The sequence below is a fragment of the Miniopterus schreibersii genome (assembly GCF_964146895.1).
Source record: "Miniopterus schreibersii genome assembly, chromosome: 1".
In the NCBI taxonomy this organism is placed as follows: Eukaryota; Metazoa; Chordata; class Mammalia; order Chiroptera; family Miniopteridae; genus Miniopterus; species Miniopterus schreibersii.
Genome location: NC_138101.1, coordinates 116,827,404 through 116,854,327, shown reverse-complemented (window position 1 = coordinate 116,854,327; position 26,924 = coordinate 116,827,404). Strand labels below are relative to the sequence as shown.

The 26,924-nt window shown below is 34.9% G+C and overlaps 1 protein-coding gene across 1 annotated transcript; it reads left to right on the top strand.

The window, feature by feature from the left end:
• The first annotated feature begins 166 nt into the window (after positions 1 to 166).
• MTPAP (mitochondrial poly(A) polymerase) lies at positions 167 to 26,485 on the top strand. Its single transcript, XM_081135811.1, has 9 exons — positions 167 to 370; positions 3,725 to 3,897; positions 4,403 to 4,636; positions 5,736 to 5,960; positions 15,315 to 15,526; positions 17,438 to 17,664; positions 23,656 to 23,748; positions 23,842 to 23,915; positions 25,739 to 26,485. Exons 1-9 carry the CDS (start codon positions 217 to 219, stop codon positions 26,099 to 26,101), a joined length of 1,755 nt encoding a protein of 584 aa, XP_080991937.1. The 5' UTR covers positions 167 to 216; the 3' UTR covers positions 26,102 to 26,485.
• Positions 26,486 to 26,924: the final 439 nt, after the last annotated feature.

The following is a 26,924-nucleotide window of genomic DNA, read 5'->3' as shown; positions in this document are numbered from 1 at the left end:
ACGCTCAATCTTTCGGGTCTTCTTTTACAGAACAGTGGGAGAGCGGAGATAAAACATTGCTGGAAGCTCCAGCGTCTTCGTTCGGACTTACTAGCGGCCTTTATAGCGAACGCCTTCCACCTGGTTTGACCCTCTAGGCTTCCCATTCTTTTGGCGTCAGCGCGCATGCGCGGAAGCCGCTTGCCCTTTTGTCTCAGCGCTTCTGTGGCTCTGACAATGGCGGCTCGCGGCGTGGGCAAGTTGACCCTTTTACACCGGTGTGCTCAGAGAAGTCGGGTCCTGCGTCCAGCCCACAGGCTTCTGAGCTGCCCAGGAACGGTGGCCGCAGACGCCAAGAGAGAAGAGCAGTCCTCGGGGAGCGCGAAGACAGGTGATGGCGTCGTGGCCTCGGTTTGCTCTATAGCCCGGTCCGACCGCGGGCGAGGGAAGGGGGAAGAGACTGGGATCGCGGGCGAACGTGTGGCCCGTGGAAACGGCCGTGGAACCTTTGGCAATAGGGTGAGGCTGATGTCCTGTGCTCCTCCGATATCACTAGGGCGACCTGGGGCAATCCCTGTTGCGCGTGGTGGTGGTGGGCGTGTGATGTTATTTTCTTTGCGGACTCGTGTGCACCGTAGTAAAATTGCTTAAACCTCTAAAGTTCAGGTCGAGAGCACAATTTGCTAGTATTTTACAATCTGGCGAAATAATGTTCCCAATAATGTCATGGATGCCACACACCGGTGAGTGACTTCATGATTCACAGTTGTATCTGATTTTGATACAAATTGCTGATAGAGGCCAAGTATAGTGAAATCTTGATGAATAACCAGGGTTCCTGGCTTTCAGATGTAGGGCTTTGCCAGTGAAGTTTACTGCTTTTGACTTCTTTTATCCGTTTTACGCAAAATAAACCTGGTAACAGATTTGCATGCACTGGAACAGGCTGTTGCCCCGCAGGCATTCTGAATGTATATGCTTGTGTATTGACAAGCCCACTATTACTGAACCCCTCTTGTGGTCCAAGAACTGTGTAGGTTATTTGCAACCCTTAAAACAGTCTAGCAAGAAATGTGTCAGTGTCTCCATTTTACAGATGTAGAAAGAGGCTCAAAGAGCTGAATGTCTTGTGCAGCGACTCAGTCACATTAGCTGAGTTAATTTAGACTCAAGTGGAGCTGTAAACAAAATGTGTTGAATTCATATTTCTTGGAGCTGTAGTTTTAAGATATGAAGTTGTTTCTGGGAACAGTTCTAAAGTAAGCTAAGCAAGCAAAATATTTTCCCATAAATAAATGATAGGATTGCTTTCCTCATCAGACTCAACAGTGAGAAATGTTGGTTAATATGACATTTCGTTGGACTACTGATTGGATTGTATTTAGAAGATGCTTCTGTTAAAAATTCTTGAGGAACTGAAAATTTGACTAAGGATTATACCAAAGAAAGTATTAGAATTTAACATCTGTATAGTTATTTTATTTAAATTTCAGAGTGCTTTTGTATGCTCTGAAAAAATATGACTCTTTAAAGTAGGTATGGAAGGAATTAGTATTACGTTATTTGATAGATGAGGAAATAGGCTAGTCCAAATGGCTAGGTGATACTTACCCAGCTGTAAGGTAAGAATAAAACCTTCTGATTCCAAGGCTACTCACTTATTACAGCTTTATTGTTTTTCTTAAGTGTGTTTCATTTTGTATCACTAGGATAATATAACTGGCTAAGCATTCAGGGACTCCTTTGGGGCATAACAAGTAACAAAATCCTCATTTGAATTTCTTCAGTTTTAAAAAGAGATGATAACTACACTTTCTACTCACTTAGAAGCATATAATTTTATAATTGAAAGGAACTTGAGAAATATCCAATTCAGTTTTTCACTCAGTGTGGGAACTCATTGCCAAAACATCCCTAGTAATATTTTCTAGTAACAAGGAAGACACTGTTTCATAAATAAGGAATTTGATTTTTGGTCAAGTTCTAATGGTTGAAAAATGTTTATAATGAGCTAAAATCTACCAATTTCCCATTTCCATGTTAACCTTAGTTTTGACATAGTTTTCATGTGAGTAGTGGAAGGAAACCTGGTTTAAGAATAATAATTACGTAGTATATTTTCAGGAGTCTTGGGTGCAGGTGACAGAAACGAATTCAGATTAGCTTCAGTAGAAGAGGGAGTAATACCAAACCCTATAACCAAACTCCAGAAAGAGACATAGTTGCTTTCAGGTTGACTGGATGGATGTGATCTGCGTGAGGTATTGTTTTCCTCAGCTGTTGTTTGGTGGCCTCATTATCTGATTCTTCTACTTGGAGATGTTGATGGTGGGGACCATGGCCACCAGTAGGTCCGTGTTCACGTGTTCATAGCTTTCTTCAAATGAAGGGAAGAATAAAAATAATCGTTTACCTGAATTTGAAAAATTCTAAGAAAGAGCTTTTTATTGATCTATGAGGATGTCTTGGAGTTTGCTGAAATCAAGGCACAGTGTGTTTGCAGTATTTCCTTTATTAGTTTTATAACAACCTTTTGAAAGAAAATGAGGCTAAAGGCCTCTTTTATTTCCATGCATCAGTTACATTTTCTATTTAATCTCTTTGGAATTTTGTCGAGTGTACTGATACTAGACTTGGTGGATTATAATCTCTAGAATATACCATTCCAGAGTTTTAGAAGAAGCACTTTTAAGCCACCCAACTATAAGTTAAGTATGTTGGATTAAAAAATGAGTTCCTGCCCTGGCCAGTTTGGCTCAGTGGTTAGAGTGTGGGCCCTTGGACTGAAGGGTCCCATGTTCATTCCGGCCAAGGGTATGCACCTCAGTTGCAGGCTGATCCCTGGTCCTGGTCTAGGTGCGAGTGCTGTAGGCAACCATTCGATGTGTCTCACATCAATGTTTCTCTCTCTGTCCCTCCCACTCTGAAAAGCAACGGAAAAAATGTCCTTGGATGAGGATTGAAAAGATTTTTTTTTTTTAAGTGAGTTCCTAAGATTTAGTGTTTGGCTTTAACTTGATTTTCTTTTTCCTTATACTTGGTTCACTTGTTGATCTTTTCTTTGTGGTCAGTGGATCAGTAGTGTTTAATTCTTGACTATCTCAGCTCTTGTCTCCATTTCCTGTGATTGTAAAACCCCTAACCTCTAGAGTGGTTTTCAATAAAAATAAAAAAATGTACCCTATATTTCTTTAGTAAAATTATCATGAGCTCTTTATGAGCAGCAACTAGGTTTTAAATTCTTTGATTTCCCTGCGCACATTATAGTTGATAATTCATTGTTAATTGTTTGAGCCTGATTAAGACCCTAACAAAGAAAAACTGTCATAACTTCACTATATTAAACTTCTAACCTCATTGTCTCATTACACTCAAGCTTGTGAAATTTCAGGCTGTGAAATGTTACAACTTACACAGATTTTATATGTGTGTATTTGTGGAAATGTTAAATGAGTGACTTTACTTTCCTGCTTTTGCTTTTAAAATTTTGTGGAACTCTTTTTAGCATTACTATATGCATTGAATATAGTAAATCAAAACAGAGAAAGTAGACAGTTTTAATGATAGTCACAAGAGAATGGTAAAATGAAAATTGAAGTAGTATAGCTTCGTCCTTAGAAGAGAAGAAAGAAGATAAAATTAGGATAAAGTTGGCTTTAGTTAGATATAAAATTTTTATGTACCTTATCAAAATGTGCTTTAAATTTTACACAGGTATGTGTAAATGGTTTTGTCTCATTCATAGGCTCTGAAGACAGGACTCCCAAAAAGAGATTCTCTGAGGTGCAGAAAGAAAGACGAGAACAGGCACAGCGGACTATTTTAATACTTTGCCCAAATAAAATCAGTGAAAAAAAGTTTCTCAAGTATTTATCCCAACATGGACCTATTAATAATCATTTCTTCTTTGAAAGCTTTGTAAGTATTTGAAAAACAGTATAACTTATTTTTATTTCTTGCCTTTTGCAGTATGATAAAGTTACATTCTCTTTTGCTATCCTACATTATTTTCTTATCTAAATTTCTTTAATGAGGTATTTTTTGAGATATGAGAATAGGACTCCTTACTGGAGGATTACAGAATTATAAGCAGTGTATAAGCGAAGGATTTCATTATTTGAATACTTTAAGTAATCCCATTATCTTAGGGATAAAGGCCAGTGGGAGGGATTTTTGTTTTGCCCTTTAATTTTCTATTTTAGCATTCTTTTCAGCTTTTCTTGACTATTACCACTTTATAGTAGTCCTGTTTTTAATCTGTTCATAATGATTAAAACCAATGCTCCTGTTAGAAGCGTATCATTTGCAAATTTTAAAAATTACTATTTTCTCATGTTAGGATAATTGCTTTGAAATATGAACTAAAATATTGTGGTAAATATATCATTTTGAAATGTGTTCTATTTTTATGTTTTTGATACAGGGTCTTTATGCTGTTGTAGAATTTTGTCAAAAGGAAAGTGTAACTTCCCTGCAGAATGTAACTCGTACTCCGAGCCTGGGCACAGAGGCTGCAATTCCATTCAGATCACGTTTCTTCAATTTCAAGTTGAAGAATCCATCAAACCAGACTTCTGAACAGTCATGTATACCATGTAGTAATCAGTCTCCTCCTTCAAACAAGAAGCTTTTTGAATTACTTTGTGATGCTGAAAGTGTAAGTTTATAGGTATACTTCCCCAACTTTAAAAAATGTATTTGCATTATTTTGTATATTACGAGTTCTTATTATTAAATATTCAAACTACAGAATATGTTGAGTGAACAGTGGAAGTAGTCCTTCCCCATTCCCTGCCCACAATTCCCATTTGTACTCCTCAGAAGTAATCACATTCTTCCAAAGTTTTGGGCCATTAGACTATTCAGGCTTTCTTTCTCTTGTCAACATAATGACATAATTTGTATGTGGCATTATTCTCCAAATTTTAAAATATCTTTTTTCTGGTTTTGTCTGTTTTTTTCCACTCTAATAATGTTTATGTTAGTTTTGGTTTTATTAGACTTGTCAGAGGTTTAGCTAGTTTAGTAGTCCTTTCAAAGAATCAGTTCATGGTTTTATTTATCAAATTAACAGTTTGGTTTGATTTCCTAATTTTTAAAATTTTATTTCTGGCCTTTCATAGTTCTTTTATTTTTCTTGAGTCGAATGTTTTGTTCAGTTTATTCTTAATATTTTCAAATATGGACATTTAAGGCTATGATTTGTATTTTAAATATTTAATTCCAGCCCACACCTTCAAAATGTAATCATTTTAGCATCAGTCATATGACTGATGCTAGTATACACACACACACACACACAATATACACACATACACGTATATAGGATTGTTATTTTAGGGAACATAGATCTTGGACCTTCATTACTTGAAGCAATGCTTATTTCTGGTGTTTCTTGCCTTTAACATTAGTTCTTCTGTCCCCCCGCAACTTTTTAAAAAATGTCTAGCTTTTTGGTTGTTTTTGACCTCCACTTCTAAGCATTTTAATATTTTCATTTTCCTAAAACAATACTTTGTACTCATTGCCTAAGAAAAGTAGTAGTTTTAATTCTGGTTAACTTTTATTTTGCTAGTGTCATTATTTCTCAGTGCTTTTTAAAGGGTATTTTAAAAAATCTTTTAAGGGTGAAGAAAAAAGATTGCATATTTTTAAGGTAGGTCTCCAATGTCATTAAATCTCTAGAAGTAAAATGAGAATTATTTTATATGACTTGTACATTTTCTATATTTTTTGTTTTTGTTTTGGCCAGCTAGATAGATGATCAGCTGAACACGCTCTTGAAGGAGTTCCAGCTCACAGAGGAGAACACAAAGCTCCGCTATCTCACCTGTTCTCTCATTGAAGACATAGCAGCTGCATATTTTCCAGATTGTGCAGTCAGACCCTTTGGCTCTTCAGTGAACGGTTTTGGGAAATTAGGATGTGATTTGGACATGTTTTTGGATCTAGATGAAATTGGAAAATTCAGTGCTCAGAAGGTAATTATATTTCTTTAGATACTAAAATTAAGATATTGGAAAAGTAAAGAAAATCTATTTATAAAATTATAACTTGACTTCTAAACTTAGTAAGTATTGTGGTTAAAGAATATGGTCTATTTGATATTGATTCTTTGGAATTGTAGTCTTTCTTTGTATTTGTTTAATATGTGATAATTTTTTTGGTGATTATTGTATACAAACAATATGGTTCTTTTCAAGAGTTCAGAAGTTTTTTGGTGAGGCTAAAATTACTTATTGTGTTATTCAAATTATCTGTATCTTAACTAATTTCTTATCTGTGTGATCTAGTTATTGAAATGTTTTTGAATCTCATGGTGTTTGGCTTTGTTAACTTCTTAGAATTCTTTTGATTTTTTTGTTTCGTTCAATGGCTATATTAGGTACATATAGGTATATGGTTATTATATCTTATTGGGGTCATTTATCATTAAATTATGTTATTTCTAAATGCTTTTTTCTTCAGTTCTTTTGTTTGTTTAGATGGCCACTTGCTATTTGCCTCACATGTCTTTTATGTTTTTCTTTTCCGCTTTTATATATGTTACATTTTGGTTATATCTCTCATAAACAACAAATCACTAAATTTTATGCTTTTACTCAAATCTGTGAGTCTTTAGTTCAATGTATTTGTTTATTATTAATGATAATTTTTGGATTAATTTCTAATTTTTATTTTCTATTTTTAATACTTTTTCATTACTTTTTATTCCCTTTCTTTCCTCCTGCTATTGGATTAATGCTTTCTTTATTCCCACCTCCCCTTTTCTCACAGTTTAGAATTTATATATTCCATTCATATTCTTATTAACCTTCATGTCTAACAGTAAAGTTAACCAATATCTCTGCCATCCTCCCCAAAACTGTAAGGGATGTGTTAATTACAACTTTGAAAAGGCTTCTGTGTTTTTATAAAGTGTTAGATTTTTTGACTGTCTTTTCTTATGTATTTTTAACTATTAGTCATCTCTACGTGGATATCCAATTGACACTTCAGAGTTAACATTTTGAAAACAAAACTTATTTTTATCTCTTGTAAATATTCTTTATACATTTTAATAAATGTTCTTACATATGCTTAATTAGCAGTATTTTAGCTTTCCTCACTTTTGCCATCTTTTTTTGTTTGTTTTTGTTAATCCTCACCCAAGGATATTTTTTCCATTAATTTTTAGAGATAGTGGTGGAAGGGGGTGCAGGGAGAGACATCAGTGTGAAAGAGACACATTGATTGGTTGCCTTCTGCATGAGCCCTGACCAGGGTGCGGGATCGAACCTAAGATCCTTTGGTGCCCAGGCTAACACTCTAACCAGTGAGCCACACTGGCCAGGGTGTCTTCTTAATTCTGCTTCTAAGTTACCTTTTGTGTTCCCTTAATTTACATCCTCAAAGCTATGGTCACACAGTCCCTTATAAACTCTCACTTAGATTATTGTCACAACATCCTGCTTTCTACTTCTTTATTTCTTGTGTCATGTCTTGGTATTCCAACCTTCAGTCTGTACAGCATACTAGCGTTCTTAAAACACAGGTTGGGTCTTCTCATAAACTTAGAATGGTTCATCTCTTTAGCTTAGTATTGAAATGATTTGCCTCTTAATTTTAGTAATCATTTATCATGACATATTTTCACACACCTAGTTTTCTACTTACATAATTTAATTATCATTTCCAGACTTTTAGAATATGAATAATAACCAAACACTTCTTCTGTCCCTTCAGAGAGGAGTCCTTTCTTCCTCCATTCCCGGACTGTCAGGTGTCAATTCTTGCAGCTTTCAAGGCCTAGTTCTGATGCTGCCTTTTTTATTTTTATTTTTTGTAATTTTTTTCATTAATTTTTAGAGAGAATGGAAGGGAGGGAGAGAGAGAGAGAAACATGCTGTGAGAGAGACACATTGATTGCTTGCCTCCTACATGTGCCCTGATTGGAGCTGGGGATTGAACCAGCAACCCAGGTACGTGCCCTTGACTGGGAATCAAACTCATGACCCTTTGATGTGCAGCTGACACTGATCACTGAGCCACACCGGCCAGGGCATGACTCTGCCATCTTGAAACTGTCCGTGATTTTTTTTTTCTCCAGTCCAATCAAAATTAATCACTTCTGTGTTGTTATATCTTCTATTTCTGTCTGTCTATAAATCCCATGTTATGTTTAGTTAGTGGTTGATATATGTCTTACTGTATCATAAACTTCGGAAGGACAGGTACCCTGGCTATTCATTTTTTATCCCACATAGTACCTTGCATACTTAATATGCTCCATATACACTGACTGAATTGAAACTGGCCAAAGAATACAAATCACATAAAAATGAATGGATGTCTTATACTAACATGTACTTGAAATTAAATTTCTGACCAAGATACTCAGTTGTGTTAGACTCTTTTAAATAAAAGACTTGACTGAGTAATCGAGGAGCTTAGTAATGTGTTGTAATATTTGAAAGCCTAGGTTCTGTAGCCAGACTCTGTAATTCTACTTACTAGCTGTATGATCCTGGGTAAGTTATTTACCATCTCTGTGCCTCAGATGTCCTAGCTATAAAATTGGGACATTACTGTAGTATCTGTCTCATACAGTGCTTGAAGGGATTGATTGTGCTAATGTATGTGAAATACTTAGGACAGTGTTAAGCACTTAATAAGTGTACAGATGTTGACCACTGTCAGCAATAGTCGTATTAATTTATTATATAAGTAAGAAACAAAATTTTCTGTTGGAAGCTGAGAGAGGAGTTGGAAACTTATAGTTGGGTCTTAGATTTCTGAAATACAGCTAGTACTTAGAAAAAGATATTTTAAATAAGATAGTGCTCCATTCTCAGTAAACAGTGTGGCATTATTTTGTATGTAGGTTTAACTTTGCTGTGTAGTTAAGAATGTATACTTTGAAATATTTGCTTAACATTATAATTGCTTTGCTAATAGAAATATTAAAAATGAAATATAATGAAAAACATAAAGCACTTTATTTGTTTGTTTATTTATTTATTTATTTATTTTTATTAATTTCAGAGAGAGGAAGGGAGAGGAAGAGAGAGAGTTGAAGCATCAATGATGAGAGAGAATCGTTGATCGGCTGCCTCCCACACGTCCCTGACTGGAGATCGAGCCTGCAACCCGGGCATGTGCCCTGACTGGGAATCTAACTGAGATCTCCTGGATCCTAGGTCATTGCTCAACCACTGAGCCACACCCGGCCGGGCACATAAGCTCTTTTAAATTCATCAAATTCTTAGCACATCTTTTTTGAAAGCTTTATGCACTCTCCTTCTTCCTTTTACTTCTGAGTACTTTGTGCCTGAGTTGAGGGCAGTTAGGAAGCATGTGTTACACTGTTGATTGCCTTATAGCACTATGTGGACTGTCCTGTGTATCACAGGCACTAAACAGATGATTTACTTATTTACTTACTAAAATTGTAAATTTTCATAAATTTTTTAATGTTTGAAAGATGCTTACATGTGAAATGTGTCATCTAACTTATCACAGAGATTATTTTAGCACATAATCCTAAGTTAAAACTTGCCTTTGCTCTTTCAGTTTTTCTTTTTCTAATAGGTTTCTATATCCTAGTGGATTTAAGTAACAGAGGTAAAAATTGGTAGCTAAGTCCTATTTTCTGTTAACTAAATTATTGCTGTGCTCAAGGTACTTAACTTCTGTTTTATTTTTGTTAGATAGAGGCATAATACTAGTGAGATTAGGAAGAACATGCAATAATATTTTAAGAATTTATCTGAAATTAAGTAGTGCTATGAGGAATAACAACATTAAAAAGAAATATTTATTGCTCTGGCCAGGGGACTTAGTCAGTTGGAGTGTTGTCCCATACACCAAAAGGTTTTGGGTTTGATTCCCTGTCAGGGCACATACCTAGGTTGCAGGTTTGATCCCAGTCAGGGCACATATGGGAGGCAACCAACTGATATTCCCTCCCTCTCCTCCTCCCCACCTCTCCCCCTCCTACTCTCCCCCTCTCTCCCTCTCTCCCCCTCTCTCCCTCTCCCCCTCTCCTCCTCTCCTCCTCTCCCCCTTCCTCTCTCTCTAAAATCAATAAAAACATATCCTTGGGTAAGCATTAAAAAAATTATTCATTGATTTAGCTGTCTATGAAGAATTTTTCTAATTTTTGTCTATCTGATAGAGGAGAGTAATTTTTAAGAGGACCTTACTTTTGCTCATAATTGCAGTTTTTTATTTCTGTGCAGAATTCATGTGTCTATCTACCTCATGTGATTCTCCATCTCTTGCTTCTTATGTTAGCCAGATTAGACTAGTTATGCTTTGGTAAATGACTCCCAATTTCAGTGACTTACACATCACTGGTTATCTTTTGGTAAGGCTATGTGGCCAAAGCAAGTCAGCAGGACACTCTAGATATTGTGTCTCTCCAGCACCCAGGCTGACCACGGTTTCATCTCCTGTGCACCTGCTATCACTGAAGCAGTGGGAAGGCAAAGTGGAGGATTGAGCTCTGGGTTTTTAAGCCTCTGCCTAGAAGTGATGCATGAAGCCTCTGCTCACAGTTCATTGGCAAAGCAGGTCATTTGACTGTGCTTAACCACAGAGGGGAAGGAACATGATATCCTAATTGTCAGAAAGTCATTGCAGAAATTTTGGTGAATAGCTTTAATAACTGTCACATTCCTGCTCGTAGTTCACAGTTTCTCCAATTTCCTGGCTCCTAAATCCATTACAGTAAACTCTTGATTTTTTTTTTTTAATCTTCATTCTTAAAAGTATTACAGATGTCCTCCTTTTTTACCCATTGACCCCTTCTACCCTGCACCATGATCTCACTTAACATGTTGAATCTAAAGAACATAATGAACTGATGAACAAAATAGGTTCACTGACATAGAAGCATGGAACAGACTGACGATTCTCAGAGAGAAGGCAGGGGTGAGTGGGTAGGAAGGGAGAGATTAACCAAAGAATTTATATGCATAAATGCATAACCCAAGGACACAGACAATAGTGTGAGTAAACTCTTGATTTAATGGACATTGGATTTAAGGGACAAAATTTCCGGTCCATATGTCATATGTGAAAATTAACACCCTGTTAATTATGAAATGATTTTAACTAAGATTTGCTTATAATTACATTAACAGGTTATTTTTTGTTATTCATTGTTTTTAACAAATTTTAATGAATAGACCATATGTTGGAAAATACACTGTAGTAATTTTGCCGACATAAATATTACATATCTACAATTATAGTCTATACATTTCAATCCAATAGTCACCGCTCATAACGTTCAGCGAATGATCCGCATGGGATCACACCGCATTGCAGGTGGTAATTGGTTCTGTTGTCGCCTGATGTGACTTTCTACAGCAGTTTTAACTTGGTGTCCTACTTAACTTGGTGCCCTATAATTCACTAAGCCATGGCCCAGCTGTGTGCGTTTGTTTACTCGCAGTGACGTGAATGCAGGCATTTACTAGACCTATTCAGAATAAATTTAAAATTACTTAATACATATAGAAAGCTTTTCTGTGAAATTAAACTTTTCATTCATACTTAATTTTAATTACACAAATGTGTCTACGTAAGTAAAAACAGGTAAACTAATTTGTCAATTTTTAAACATACTCATTCAGAAAACCTACTTTATTATATAACCAACTTTCGGCTTTATCAGACACTCCATTGCCTGAATAAGTTCATTATATCGAGGTTTTACTGTACTTAGGCCTGTTTTTCACTGGTGTCATTTTTCACTTCTGTTACTGCAATGATTTTATTCTCATTTATATTATTTAATTTTTAAAAAATCTCATCTCCTTTCTTCTGAGTGTTCTAACCCTTCCTTTGCAGCTGAGTCCAGCATTTCTCCTCTACCATTTAGTTTGATACTATTCTCTCTATTGCTTTCTTTTGTCATCCTTAGATGATTTGATCCCAGATATGTCTTTTTTCTTGTAGACCTGCATAATCTTTCTTAAATTTATTGGGGTGACATTGGTCAGTAAAATTACGTTTCAAGTGTACAATTCTATAATACATCATTTGTATATTGCATTGTGTGTTTACCACCCAAAATCAAATCTCTTCTGTCACCAAATATTTTACCCCCTTTACCATTTACCATCTCCCCTACTCTCCCACCCTTCTTTCTATCTGGTAACCACCACTGTTTTCTGTGTCTATGAGTTTTTGTTTGTTTGTTTGTCTTGTTTGTTCATTTGCTGCTTTCAGTTTTGTATCCCACATTTGAGTGAAATCATAGGTTCTTGACTTTTTTCCGTTTTGACTTATTTCGCTTAGCATAATATTAAGATCCATGTTGTCGCAAATGACAGTATTTCCTTTTTTCTTATGGCTGAGTAGTATTTCATTGTATGTATGTACCACTTCTTTATCCAGACATCTATTGAAGGGCACTTTGTTTGTTTCCATGTGTTGATCACCATAAATAATACTGCAATAAACATATGGATGCATATATCTTTATGAATGAATGTTTTCGGTTTGATGCCAAGAAGTGGGGTTGTTGGGTCATATGGTAACTCTATTCTTAATTTTTTGAGCAACCTCCATACTGTTTTCCATAGTGGCTATACCAGTTTACATTTCCACCAGCAGTGACTTGAGGGTTCCTTTTTTTTTTCTTTTAAATATATCTTTATTGATTTAAGAGAGAGGAAGGGAGAGGGAGAGAGAGAGACAGAAACATCAACGACAAGAGAGTCATTGATTGAGCCCGCAACCCGAGCATGTGCCCTGACCGGGAATCGAACCCTGATCGCCTGGATCCTAGGTCGACACTCAGCCGCTGAGCCACACCCGGCTGGGCGAGGGTTCCTTTTTTCTTCACAACCTCTCCAACACTTATTTTACTTGTCTTTTTGATGATAGCTCTTCTAACAGATGTGAGGTGGTATCTTATTGTAGTTTTGATTTGCATTTCCCTAATAGGTAGTGAAGTTGAGTATCTTTTCATATATCTGCTGGCCGTTTGTATGTCTTCTTGGGAGAAGTCAGACCTGCTTAATTTTGATAGAAGATGTTTTCTTTTCTTTGCTTTTTCATTAAGGAGCTCCATACATTATTGATTCCTCTTGTTTGGGTTTTTCCTTCCATATAAATTTGTGTGTTTATATTTTAAAACAATGGACAAGGAAACAAAAGTTAGAAAGATGTTATAATAAAGGAACTAAACTAGATTTTTGAAATTTTAATGTTTTTAAGGGATATCTATTTTTTAATATAATACAGAAGTTTGCTAGTAAATAGAAATCTATCTAGATGGCAAAACTCAGTAGAGAAAATATAACATGTTGATTTGTGGGGATTGTTTGTATACATGTCACATTTGTGTATTTTTAAATCTTTTTTTCTGATCATAAAGTAATAGTTACAAAAATGTATTAATGTAAATATCTCTGATGGTCCCACCACCTCCAGAGATAACTACTCTGAATAGTTTATTTTATTCTGGATTTTTTTTCTTTTCATGTAGAAATGCTTTTTTTCCCTTCTTCTTTTAAAGAGGACTTGATTGATTTTTAGAGAGAGAGGAAGAAAGAGCTTAACATCAGCTACCTCCTGCATACCCCCTCCTGGGGATTGAGCCTGCAACCTCTGCATGTGCTCTGACCACAACCTCTCAGTGCACTGGATGATGCCCAACCAACTGAGACTAGAAATGCCTTTTTTTTTTTTTTAACACAAAATTGATCTTTATAGATTATAACTTAATCTACACAGATAACTTGATGCCTCCGCCCCCCCCGCCCCCCCCCCCCCCCCCCCAGTTAATAGGGTTTTGGCAGTTCAATCTACTGCATCATTTTCAGTGGCTACAAAATATTCCCTGGAATGAATGTATGATAGTTTACTTAACCAGGCCTTTATTTTTTAGACAACTAGGGTGGTATCTTTTTTCCCACTTTATTGCCAACTATATTAGGTAATATCCTTTGATTGTACGTAGTAGAAATCAATCCAAACTAGCTTAAACAAAGGAAAAACAGTAGTAAAGGAAGCATTATAGAACACAGGGCCAGGGACATGGATGAGCCTTAGGAAAGAACTAGAACTGGGAAGTGTAAACTATCTAGAATTCATCAAGTGTTCTTTCTTTTCTCTCTCCCCACAAATTTGCTTTTAAAATCTTTCTCCCCTTCATTCTGTTCTCCCTCTCCTTCCATTGATTTGCTTTACATTTTCATCTTGGGATATAGAATGCAGCTGCCTTAAAACTTGTGAGTTACATACTTCAGCCACACAATTGTCTCTAAACCTCAGTTCCAATTCGTAATAGAGATCTCTGGATGAATGAATAGTATACTCCTGATCTCTGGATGAATGAATAGTACACTCCTACAGTGCTTAGATCACCTGCCCAGGCCTGGTCCACTCAGCTGAGTAAGGGGGTGGATTTCCATGATTAACATTTTTGGGGCCTGGATCCTTTTAGTAGGAATGAGTTCCAGAAGAGAGTGTTTGAGGTTGGAGAGCCTCACAGATAATGCTGCATGAATGAAGCTTTGTAAATTGATTCATTTATGCAAGTTTTCGTTTGGGGTAATGTCCTTGTATTTTAATAACTAGATCAAAGTATACATTCTGTCAGCCTTTCTGTCTTTGCCGGACTGATAAATGAAAAGTCTCATTATTTTAATTTCTCTTGTTTCTAGAAAACAAGAACATCTTTTACTATGTTTCTTAGTTAGTTTTTTGTTCTGTTAATTTCTTATTCAAGTCTTTTTCCCATTTTTTGAATTGGGTTTTCCTCCCTTTTGTATGTATAAAACCTTTATAAATTAGGGAAAGTAGCCCTTTATGTGTCTTTTATCTAGTAGTGAATGTATGTTTTGCCTTAAGATGGTTTTAATTTTTATGTAATCATATTTCTTCTTTTGTGTGTTCTAGAATTTTTTGTAATGCTTAGAGAATCCTTCAGTACTATGAGATTATAAAAATATTCACTCATTGTGCTTTTTACATTTAAGTTTTTGATTCATGTTGAATTTACTTTGGTTTTTGGACCAAAGTAGGCACTTAGGGTTTTTGTTTTTTTTAATAATGCATTTGTTGAATACTAATTTTCCCCCAGTAATTTGCAGAGTTCATTTTATTAAGTATTACATTCTTATATATAGTTTAGTCTGTTTATAGTGTCCTTTCTTGTGTTGATCTACTGATCTTGGGCATGTACTATCAAGTCTGCTTTTGGCTGTATTGTTTTTTGTTTTTGTTTTGTTTGTTTATTTTTGCCAGGAATGATTTAGAGCATTCTTTTGAAAAAGTTTATGTAAGAAATTCCTTTTTATAAAAAGCTCCTATTTACAAATGTTTTTATTACTCAGGCCTCAGGAAATTTTCTGGTGGAATTTCAAGTGAAAAATGTTCCTTCAGAAAGAATCGCAACTCAGAAGATCCTGTCTGTGATAGGAGAATGCCTTGACCACTTTGGCCCTGGTTGTGTGGGTGTACAAAAAATATTAAATGCTCGATGTCCCCTGGTGAGGTTCTCACACCAGGCCTCTGGATTTCAGTGTGATTTGACTACTAACAATAGGTATGATCTCTTGAGTTTATCGTCTTAAATGTGAATATTGTAAGGGATTAGCATAGTTTTTCTTGTACAGAACAGTTTAGTGGCTTTGGATTCTTAGACATACTTTAATAATAATCTTTTAAAGATTTGAATGCTTGGATTGAAAAGTAGGAAATACTTTCTCTTATGCTATACATACTAGTTTTTTGGTATTTGTAAATAAAATGTTAGGATATTGTGTTAAAATGTTATCATACCTAACATCATCTTCTGGAAGAATTGTTATTTCATTGATCGTAATTACTTATGCTGCCTGATAACATAAATGTACCTATAGTACATAGTCTTCTCTATATATACTTAGAAAATAGAGTGGCAACTTGAGTTTGACCTCTGAATTACCTCCAGATACAGTCAACTTTGTGTCCTAAACAAATACAGTATTTACTTAAGTCAGAAAGTAGTGTGAGCAGCTTTCGACTGTGTTGTTTCTGTTCTTTAGCATATTTTCATACTCTCATTACTTTTTTGTTCTTATTAGGGAAGACTTTTTAATTGAGAAGTTTATTTTTTAACTCTAGTATTCTCACTGAATGCATTTCATTTCACTATATTATCTATTACATAAGTAATCATAACTAAAAAGGTTCAGAAAATCCTACCTAGAGCAGTTTTAATTAAACTCAAGTGTTTACCAACAAGACAGTGCTGAGTACTTCTGCATTTCTTTCAAGTAGCCCATGGAGTAAAAATAAGTAAAAATATGTACTGAACTTTCTAACATTCTGTTTTCTTTCTAATATCTAAAATAGAACAAAATGACATTTATATTTGTCTGTGATAGTGTTATTTTCATTGTCTTGTTGGGACAGGTTTTTAAAAATTTGTTTTAATGTGCTTCAGGGTTTTAATCCTTGCATTATTTTTTTATTTTAGATATTTTACACTATTTGATATTTATTTTTAGCTTCATTTACATAGATAAAACATTTTTATCCTAAAATAAAGATAACATTATCACAAGTTGCATAAAAACACAGAGCTTTTACAAAAATGATTTAGACATTTTGAAGTTGATACTGTTAAATGATTTTGTGCCCTCTGTTCTTTGAGAAATTACAAGACATGTTTTTGATCAGTAGGAACTTAAATATTTAAAATTACTTCTTATTGCCTGGCCGGGCGTGGCTAAGCGGTTGAGCGTCGACCTAGGATCCAGGCGATCGGGGTTCAATTCCCGGTCAGGGCACATGCCTGGGTTGTAGGCTCGATCAATGACTCTCTCATCATTGATGTTTCTGTCTCTCTCTCTCCCTCTCCCTTCCTCTCTCTGAAATCAATAAAGATATTAAGAAAAAAAAATTTTAAATTACTTATTAATCTTTACATTATAACATTATGACTAGGAAACTTATGGAAAATAGACTCTGAAGTTTGATTTCTTAATAGACACTTTATCCTTGTGGGTTTTGGTTTTTATAAGTAGTAGACTTAAGTAATTTTGGTTGAATTTTAAGACATTTATACTTGATGAAATAAGTAGAATATTTAAATAACCATGGTGTAAAACTGAGGAGCAAAGCCCCTCACTTACTTTTATTGATAGTTATTAAAGAGCACTTATATAGTGTTTCACTTATTTAAGTCATGTTTAGGAACTTTGATTTAAAAATTTTAAGTTTTAGAACTACATTGTAATTGTCAACATTTAGAAGAATGTTTTAATGGTGATGAATGTATTTGATATTCAACCATTCACATTAAATTTTATATTGCAAATACATCATACTTTTGATTATCTGGTCTTGGTGTTCTGAATACATTCAGATATAGGAAGATATATTTAGATATGTTTCCAGATATGTGCTTTATTCTACTTTGGGAATCATAATTTGGGGGGTTGAAAATTTTTTTAATTTTTGTCTTTGGAAGGATTGCCTTGAAAAGTTCTGAGCTCCTTTATATATATGGTGCCCTGGACTCACGAGTGAGAGCCTTGGTGTTCAGTATCCGCTGCTGGGCTCGAGCACATTCATTAACAAGTAGTATTCCTGGTGCTTGGATTACAAATTTCTCCCTTACAATGATGGTCATCTTTTTTCTCCAGAGGAGATCACCCCCTATTCTTCCAACACTAGACTACTTAAAAACCCTAGCAGGTAAGACTAAAAGCAGTCTCTTTTCTTTCTGACGTTTTGAGTGAATGTAATTACCATGTTGTGTGCTTATTAATCATGTAACTTGGTTTCTGTAATTTTAAAGCCCTGTGAATCTAAAATTTTTCTAAGCCTTTGAGGGGTCATCAGAGCAGATGATTTGCGAAACTGAGGCCTGTAGAATTTTTTGAGAATTTTGTTTTGTTTTGACGTATTTGACAAGGTTATTTATAACTATCATGAGACCGCAAACAGTTGGAGCCTCTCCATTAGTTTGACCAAGCTTGGAAAAAGAAGCATATCCAAGATACAGCTTTTGAGTGGATCACAGATTCATAGATGGCTTTCTAAATCCGAAGCTATTTCCAGATCTCTATCAGTTTCTAAAAATTGTTTCATGATGTTTTAAGATCCTAAATTTTTTTTAATTTAAAGTTTATAAGCAATCTTAGATAAATTTTAAAATTAGTATACTATTTGTATTATAAAAATTTGAAATTTTGGTATATTGCTCGAGGAGATATGAAGTATTAAAATATTAACTTCTATAAGGCAGATAATTTAGGGATACACTCAAAATGTATGTACACTCTGTAGCCTACCCATCCCATATATTGCTGCCAGAAAATTCTTTTAAAATACATCTTTAAATCTTCCCAGTTTAAAGTGACATTAAAAGGGGTTTTATTCCTTATAGAATAAACCTCAGTTTACTTAGCTTGTTGTTTAGAACTTTCACCTGTTTAGCCACAACTCAGTTTTCCAACCTCTTCTCCCACCATTCCTCTTCATGTGTTCCATATTCCTGCTAATACTGTAATTACTCTCATAACATTTTTTCTTAGCTCTTGTTCATACTATTCGTTTTTTCCTGGTTCTGTAAATTCTCTCTTCCATGCCACTTTCCCTTATTTATCCAAATTATAACTAATCTTTTTCTTTCCTGTGAACACTGTATAAGTACAGCTTGAAATTGAGCTCTAAAAAGAGCTCAATGTGATAGGTTAATGAAAAGTAGGAAGTTTTCAGGTGGAGTGGTGGTCATTTTCTCACTTTTGAGGTTGAAATAAAGGTCAACATCCATATCTGTGGTCATATTGTTTGGTGTCATTCATTCACTAAATATTGGTTACTTTGTTTGGTGTTATTTTTGGTACAGTGGGGATATGGAGGATATTCTCAGGAATTCAGTGTAGTACAGAGGTTAAAGTTCTGTTATTTTGGGAAAAGAATATGATTTGTGAACAAATTTAAAATGACACGTTTTCATTCCAAATCTATTTTAAAATAAATTTAAACTCATATCTTATGGCGTCAAAACAGATGAAACTAGTTTTGGAATTCTTTAGTTTTCTACTTCAAAATACCAAATTGGTTGTTTAAAGTTTTTCACATTTTTAAACATGGTAAGAGAAATTTTCAGGCTGCTTTTTCAGTTGCTTCTCTGTGCATAGCACATTGCCAATAAATGCAAAGATACTTAGTTTTTGAAGTTCTAGCAATATCTTGAAATTGCTATAAAAGAATTTTTTACATTTGATATTCAGATAGAGACTATCTATTTGTATCTTTTTAAAATGAAAAATATTTTGCTTGCTTGCTTGTTTTTTAATAGAGGACAGCATGAATTTCTGGAACACAGTCCAGCACTTCTAGAACTTTGTTAACCACTGTTTAGAACCTAAAGTAAGTTCAAGTCCAGACTTGATAGTGCTGCATTTAGGGCCCTTTGTGAGCTTCTTTTTTCTCCTCTTCTGCATTCATTCCGGTGTGCGGTGCTTCCGCACTTTGAACTTCTTGCTGATCCTCAGGTGTTTGTGCTTTTTCACATCTCTGTCCCTTTGCCTGAAACCGTGTTCTCCCTGCCTCCTCTTTTGACATGGAGACTTCTTCAAGATTCAGCCCTGGAAGAGAGAAGGGAAACCCAGTGCAAGGTATCATTTGTTCGGTCTTTCCTGCTTGATTAGAGTTTTTTGTTTAGGATCCCTGTTCTTTCCCATGAGGAGTTAAAGGCTTGAGGAAGAAATGACTAGGTAGCATCTTTAACAAATTTGATGCAGAGACCCTAACATAGAGAAGCGCTCTGATTGGTAGCTTTGTGTACCTAGTAACAGTTTATTGAGTGTTAACTCTGTGTCAGGCACCTGGCTAATAAATTTTATGCATCATCTCATTCAATTCTTCAGCAAACCTTATGGGGCAGAATTACCATTTGCAACTTATAGGTGAAGAAACAGAGGCTTTGAGAGAGTATCTAAATTTCCTAAGGTCACATAGTTAGAACATGCTAGAGCCAGAATTCAAATCTAGGCACTTTTCAGAGCTTATACTTTTATTTTTTAGCTGAAATAGAATACACATAGAAGTACATATATATATTGATATTCATAAACTGAATGCATCCCTGTAATTGCCATCAGATTGAATAAAGCACCCTAGAAGCACCAGCTGGGCTTCCTTCCAGTCACTATATACTTTCCGCCGCCCCAGCCTCTTTCGTAGTGTAGACTAATTTGACCTGTTATTCTCGTGCAAAAGGCATCATGTAGTATGTTATTGTGATGTTTTTCCTCTCAACATTATTTTTAGGAGATTCATTCATATCATTAGTGTATTGTACACCATTTGTTTCCATCACTATGTAGTATTTTGTTATGTAAATATACCAATTTTTTTTTAAATTCTATTTTTGTTGGGCATTTGGGTAATAGGAAGTTTGGGACTATTACAGGTAGTGTTAGTGTGAAAATTCTAGCACATTTCTTTTGGTGAACACGGGTGCTTGTTTCTGTCAAGTATATAGTAGGAATGGAATTTATTTTTCCTTTTTAAATCAGAACCTTTATTATTATTTTATTTTTTCAATTGCAGTTTACATTCAGTATTATTTTGTATTAGTTGCAGGTGTACAGCATACTGGTTAGACAATCATCACTTTACAAAGTGTTCCCCTGATATAGGAGAGGAATTTCTGAATTGTAGAATTTGGGTATATTCAACTTTAGAGACATTACCAAGCAGTTTTCCAAAGTGTAAACCCCCACAGGCATTGTATACAAGTTCTAATTGCTGCGTGTCTTTGCAATACCTGGTGCTATCTTTTTCTTATGGTAGCTATTCTTAATGCATGTGTAGTGGCTTCATGGTGTGCTTTGATTTTCTTTTCCCTATTGACTAATGAAGTTGAGCACCTTTTCATATATTTATTAGCCGTTTAGGAATCTCTTGTAAGGTTTCTTTAAGTCTTTCACCTATATTTTATTGGATTATCTGTCATTTTCTATTTATAGGAATTCTTTATATATTTTGTATGTGAGTCCTTTGTCACATATTCTGTATGTACGTGTTTATCTATATATCTTATATATATACTGTGGTTCCCTTTTCATTCTCTAAATGTCTGATGAAAAAAAACCTGTTTTTTAAAGTTCAGTTCTATCATAGTTACACGTGCACATAGATAAAGAGTAAAAATGTTCTACTAACTTTGTAGCAATAACACCCTCTGAGCTTGTTCCTCCTACTTCTTTTGCCTCTCCCTGTGGGCATCACTATTAACTCAAACAGCTGATCTGTTTGATATTTTAAACCATACATATTTCTAAAATAAAATACTTGAATTGCAGTGTCTTAACTTTTAGGTTTAGGCACCATCCATGACTTCTTTTATGGAAGAAGAGGAATTAACTCTTTCCTCCTGTAGCCTCCACCACATCCTCCTAATATTTTGAATGTATCTATAGCATAATTTTGGAATGCACTCTTTACATTATTATGACTTTGTAAACACTATTCATATTTGATCCATGAAGTAAACTAAAATTAATTTTCTTTCCGGCCCAATTTTTTATATTTTTGGAGTTAATAGTTTTTTTGTTTTGTTTTAAATGTTTTTATTGATTTCAGATAGAGGAAGGGAGAAGGTGAGGGAGATAGAAATATCAGTGATGAGAGTCATTGATTGGCTGCCTCTTGCACTGGGGATCAAGCCCCAAACCCAGGTATGTGCCCTCACCGGGAACCAAACTGTGACCTCCAGGTTGACAGCATTCAACCACTGAGCCATGCTGGCCGGACTGTAGTTAATAGTTTTTAAAACTACTTATTTTCTTGACTTTTTTTGGTTTATTTGTTTTTTGTTTGCTTAGCTTTTTTATGTGCTTTACAGTAATTGAGTCTCCAACTTGCTACTAGTTGTCAGAATAAATCTTTTCTTGAAGCAGCAAATATTCTATTTATTCTTCTCTGCCTAGCCTCTTTTTTTCTAAATAGTTTTTCATTTTATTTTGTATAGTCTCATGTTAGAGGCCTTCCTCAGATGTCTGATAATCTTTGAATTTCTGCTCATGTTGGAGTAAGAAACCAGAAAGTTAATTTGAATCTCTGAGCTTAGGTGGAGTTTGTTGACTGTGATTAATGTTCATTGTAGGGCAGTTTGGCTGGACTGTTTTCATTTGGGGGAATTTTAGATGTTACTGTCTCTGGCTCATTCCTTCTGAGCTATTCATATTCCCCAGAAATGACTTTTAATCTTTTTTTTTTCTGGAAGAATAGGCCTGGCTACTAGCATAGTGAAGTTAGGGAAGAAGAGATCTGGGGGACTTGAAGTGCTTCTTTAACCGTCAAGCTTCCAGTCTTCCAATCAGACCTGGTCCTCCAATCCCTGAACCCTCAGGGGCTCTTGTATATATCTGGTTTTCTTCTTCACTTTCTTACTGCTGGGTTAGGATTCAGTATTTTCACATCTACTAAGTCATTTGCTACTTGTCCATCTCTCTTCAACTAAAATTTTTTTTATTGCTCTTACCTCTTTTGTTCTCTATCTTTAAGATTTAGTATCATTTTACTGTCATTTTAGTGATGTTTTAGGAAGAGGTGAAGATAGATTCTTGTGTTTATTTCAGCATCTTTAGCCTGCGCTTTTAACCAGTATATAGGCTGCCTCCCAGGGAGGCTGAGTGTTATTGGAACATAAGACATGGTTGGAGGAGCAGGTAGGACTTTACCTTGTCTGTTGATTTACCTTGTTCCTTTCTAATTTCTCTGATGGTTATAGATAAGCATTCAAAATCAGACATCAGCGATCATTCAGACCATTGGTTCTGTGCCTGCCATATGTTAGACACTTGTGTATTAGACCAGGTGGAGAGGCAGTAATGGACAGAACAGTGGCCTTTGTAGCCCCAGACTGGTGTCGGGGAGTAGACAGCATACATACGGTCAAAATGAAGTCAGATTAGTGTTAAAGGGACAGAAGGGCGGAGCACCAACCTTGGAGGTAAGGAATGCTTTCAGATAGAGGTGGCCATTTATTTGCTTTTTGAAAATTGGGAGTTTGCCAGCAGTATTGTGCTGTGGAAAGTAGATTAGAATGGTGAGGGATTTTATGGTAGTTGTATATTTATCAGTAATTAGGGAGATGATATCTTTATATCTAAAGGTATAAAGACTTGGAAAAGGGGAATGCTTACGTCCACTGTGCTGTTAAATTTGTTGTACTGAATTCCAATCTCTTTAGAGTACTGCATTTTAGAAATTTCTTGGTTTTTTCAAAACTCTTAGAGCATCAGTTTGTGTCGTTTCAATGGATTATTAAAAATAATGCGTAGAAAGGTGCTAAGAATTGAAATGGAGATCAAAATAAATACTGATCAAAGATAGTGCTGCTAAGATTTGAATTGGTGAAAGATGGGAATTGTCTACATTTTCATTCATAACTAGAAAATTGATTACCTCAAAAGATAAAGAATCGTTGGTTATTGATAGACAATTCTAGTAGGCTAAAGTAAATGTAATGTTCATTGCACTGTAGTATAATAAGTCTAAATTTTTTAAATGGAATTTTAAATCCTATTAACGGTAAATATATATAACACAGTAATAATAGGAAACATTAATCTATAACTTGGATCTTTTAATTACAGATTTATTTTCTGAAGTAGAAAATATCTTTGAAAAATAATGAGAAATATTTTTTATTTTTGTTTATGTAAGATGCAGAAGATAAATGTATAATAGAAGGCCACAACTGCACATTTATTTGTGACTTGAATCAAATTAAACCTTCAGGAAACACAGAAACACTAGGTACGTATTTTCTTTCTTCTCTTTTCTTTCGTCCTTTCGTTTTTGTTCTTTTTGGATTGAAACAGACTTTCCTCTTATTTTCTTTTCTTGCAGAATTACTACTGAAGGAATTTTTTGAATATTTTGGAAATTTCGCTTTCAATAAAAATTCCATAAATATTCGACAGGTAAATGATATTCTAATATTTGGTGATTAGGTATCTGTTCTCCTACTGTACTAATATTTAATTAGTTTAGTTTTCAAAGTATTCTAACAAATGTTATTAGATTTCAACTCTACAGTAATAGATACTAATAAGGAAATTGGTACCTAGAGGAGCTGTATAACTTGACTAAAATCAGTCACCTAGTTTTTTTGGAAGAGCAATAGCCGGCTCTTTCAACATCTAATACTGTATCTTTCAAAATGTAGAATATAGTCTGAAAAGTTTTCTAGAAAGCGTAATTTTACGTACAGTTCTTTTAAAACTGGATTTGTGTTCCTAAACAAGAAATTGGTATCTGATCTCAAAGATATATTTTAGCGATTCCCTCAGTTTGAGCTCTTAGGATTTAATTTATTTAGGCAAGTGAATTTATGATTTGTTTCCTGTGAATAGCTGGAATGATAAGACATTTCTCTGAAAAAGAAAATTAGAGCAGACCCCTAGGCAAAATTTGTTTATAAATGGGAGGTACTTGAGATAGTTCTCTGCTGGGGTTTGTTCTGTTTATCATTTGGACATTTGGTTACAACCCTTGTAAGAATGGCTTTATAAAACACAATCAAATTTGCTGTTTCTTCAACTCAGCTTTGTTCATTCTTTCCTAACCTCTGTCTTGCTGATGGAGATTTTGCTTTTAAAAAGTATGGGAAAGAGACACCGAGCTCTGGAATGCAATCTGATTATAATTAGATTCCAGGTTAGAAAAAGGTCACTGAACAGATGAAGTTCTTTACCCTTTTTGTGCTCTTACCCCTAGAGCTCAAGGATGGTGGACAAGCAGGAGCCCTGCTGAGCAGTGGCATGAGAAAGTTAGGGAATAAACAGGTGCTCACGCACATTGGGGAATCTTGACCATTTGTATTGTAATTTTTAAGTAACGTGTGATATCATTTGAAAGAGGAAAAGATATCAGCTAATGGATCATTGCTGCTCATATGAGTCATAGCTTCCGTTTTTTATTATTATTTTATTTCTTCGAGATGTCATACCTGCTAGGGCCTTATTTAAGTTGGATCTTTAGGTGTGATGAAATAGGAAATTTATAATGTTAAAATGAATAATGAATAATATTTTGTTCCTTTTCTTCCTTTCTGATTTTATACATAGGAAATGTTAATTACTATATTTAATTTAAAGATTCTAATTTTGTGTGCCTCTCTTCCCACTATAGTAGATATGTTTTTAGCAAGTCTCAAAAATAAATGTGTCTTTACCTTATATTCTGCCCTTTTAGGTAAAACAGCTCTATCCTTTTAGGTAAAACATTTGTTATTTTAAGATACTTTTATTGATTGGCTTAATTCAGATACTCTTATCTGAACATCATCATCCATCGCTCATAAACCAAATTGATTTTTCTCTAAAGAATATTCATAAAACTATAATACAGAAGTACACACACACACACACACACACACACACATACACACAAATGCATAACACGCATATATACCTAATCCTCTTAGGAAAGAACTTTACTCTGTAAAGTTAGTCCTGGTATTTTACATTGTTTTTATTTTTAATTTTTATTGACTTTAGAGAGAGAGAAACATCAATTGGTTGCCTCCCCCATGAGTCCCGACAGGATCAAACCCGAAACCTGGGTATGTGCCCTGACTGGGAATCTAACCTGCCACCTTTTGGTGTGCGGGACAACGCTCTAAACAACTGAGCCACACCGGTCAGGTCTTACATGTTTTTGATGCTTTATTAAACCAAACTCTTCTTATATCTGAGCCTTTCATGTATGTATATATTTTTTTCATCCTTGTAATAATCTATAGGGAAGGGAACAGAACAAACCTGAAGCTTCTCCACTGCACATTCAGAATCCTTTTGAAACTTCTCTCAATATCAGCAAAAATGTAAGTCAAAGCCAGCTGCAAAAATTTGTGGATCTGGCCAGAGAAAGTGCCTGGATTCTACATCAGGAAGATAAAGATCACCCTTCCCCACCAAGTAATCAGCCATGGGGGCTGGCAGCCCTGTTGCTGCCTTCTGTAGCAAAAAGTATGTCTAATGCCAAGAAGAAAAGGAAGAAGCCTGCGAGTGAAAGAATTAAAAACTTGTTGGAATCCATAAAAAGTAGCAGTACAGAAAATTCCACAAATACCAATGGGAAAAGAACAGTTAGTACACAGGCATAATGGCTACTGCTTTGCTTCAAGAACTGGTTTTATTCTATACAATGATCTTTGGACTGCCTGGAAGAACTGGTATGGAATTTCCACAAAGCTCAACTTTCATCTGATGTCTCTGTTCATGATCTTCCATCTTCTCTCTGGGCCTTTTACCTGGTCTGAAGTTCTGGGACATTTCAGGCTCATCAAGCTGCTACCCAGTGGCGCTTTATTAAAACAGCAGCCACAAGGAACAGGTGAAAGAAGACTGGAATGTACTTTAGTAGATAAACTATACGAAGTGAATGATAATAATCAGTTTTAGATCACACCATTGTTGATACCCATTTTAATCCCTGGTATGTACATACACATTCAGTGAGTAAAATAAAAATTCAAATGTTGGTAGTACTCTTTTTGTATTCTTCAAGCCAAAGTGCTCTTATTCACATATAAATTAAAACAGGTTGGTAATGACTTTGAAAAATGTTCATGTTTTTAAAAGATATGAATACAGACACTTCAGTCACTATGTTCAAGGTATTCTACGCCATATTGGTACATTGTATTTTAAATATTATTTAGTTACTTATTTTAAAAAGGAAAACCCCGTTTCTATTAATATGTAATATCTCTAATATTTCTTCAATTCTCTTTTGAGAACTCCTTTCTTCCTGTAGGAAATAGATGTGTATTAAAATGTAATTCCATTACATTTCCTGTGGAGTAACTTTCATTTTAAGAAGCAAAAAGTGTAGTGTTTGAAAACATGGACTTGGGCTAGACTGGTTTCATAGTAAATCACTCAGTCTCTCCGGGCACCTAGTTGTTTGATCTGTGAAGGGATGAT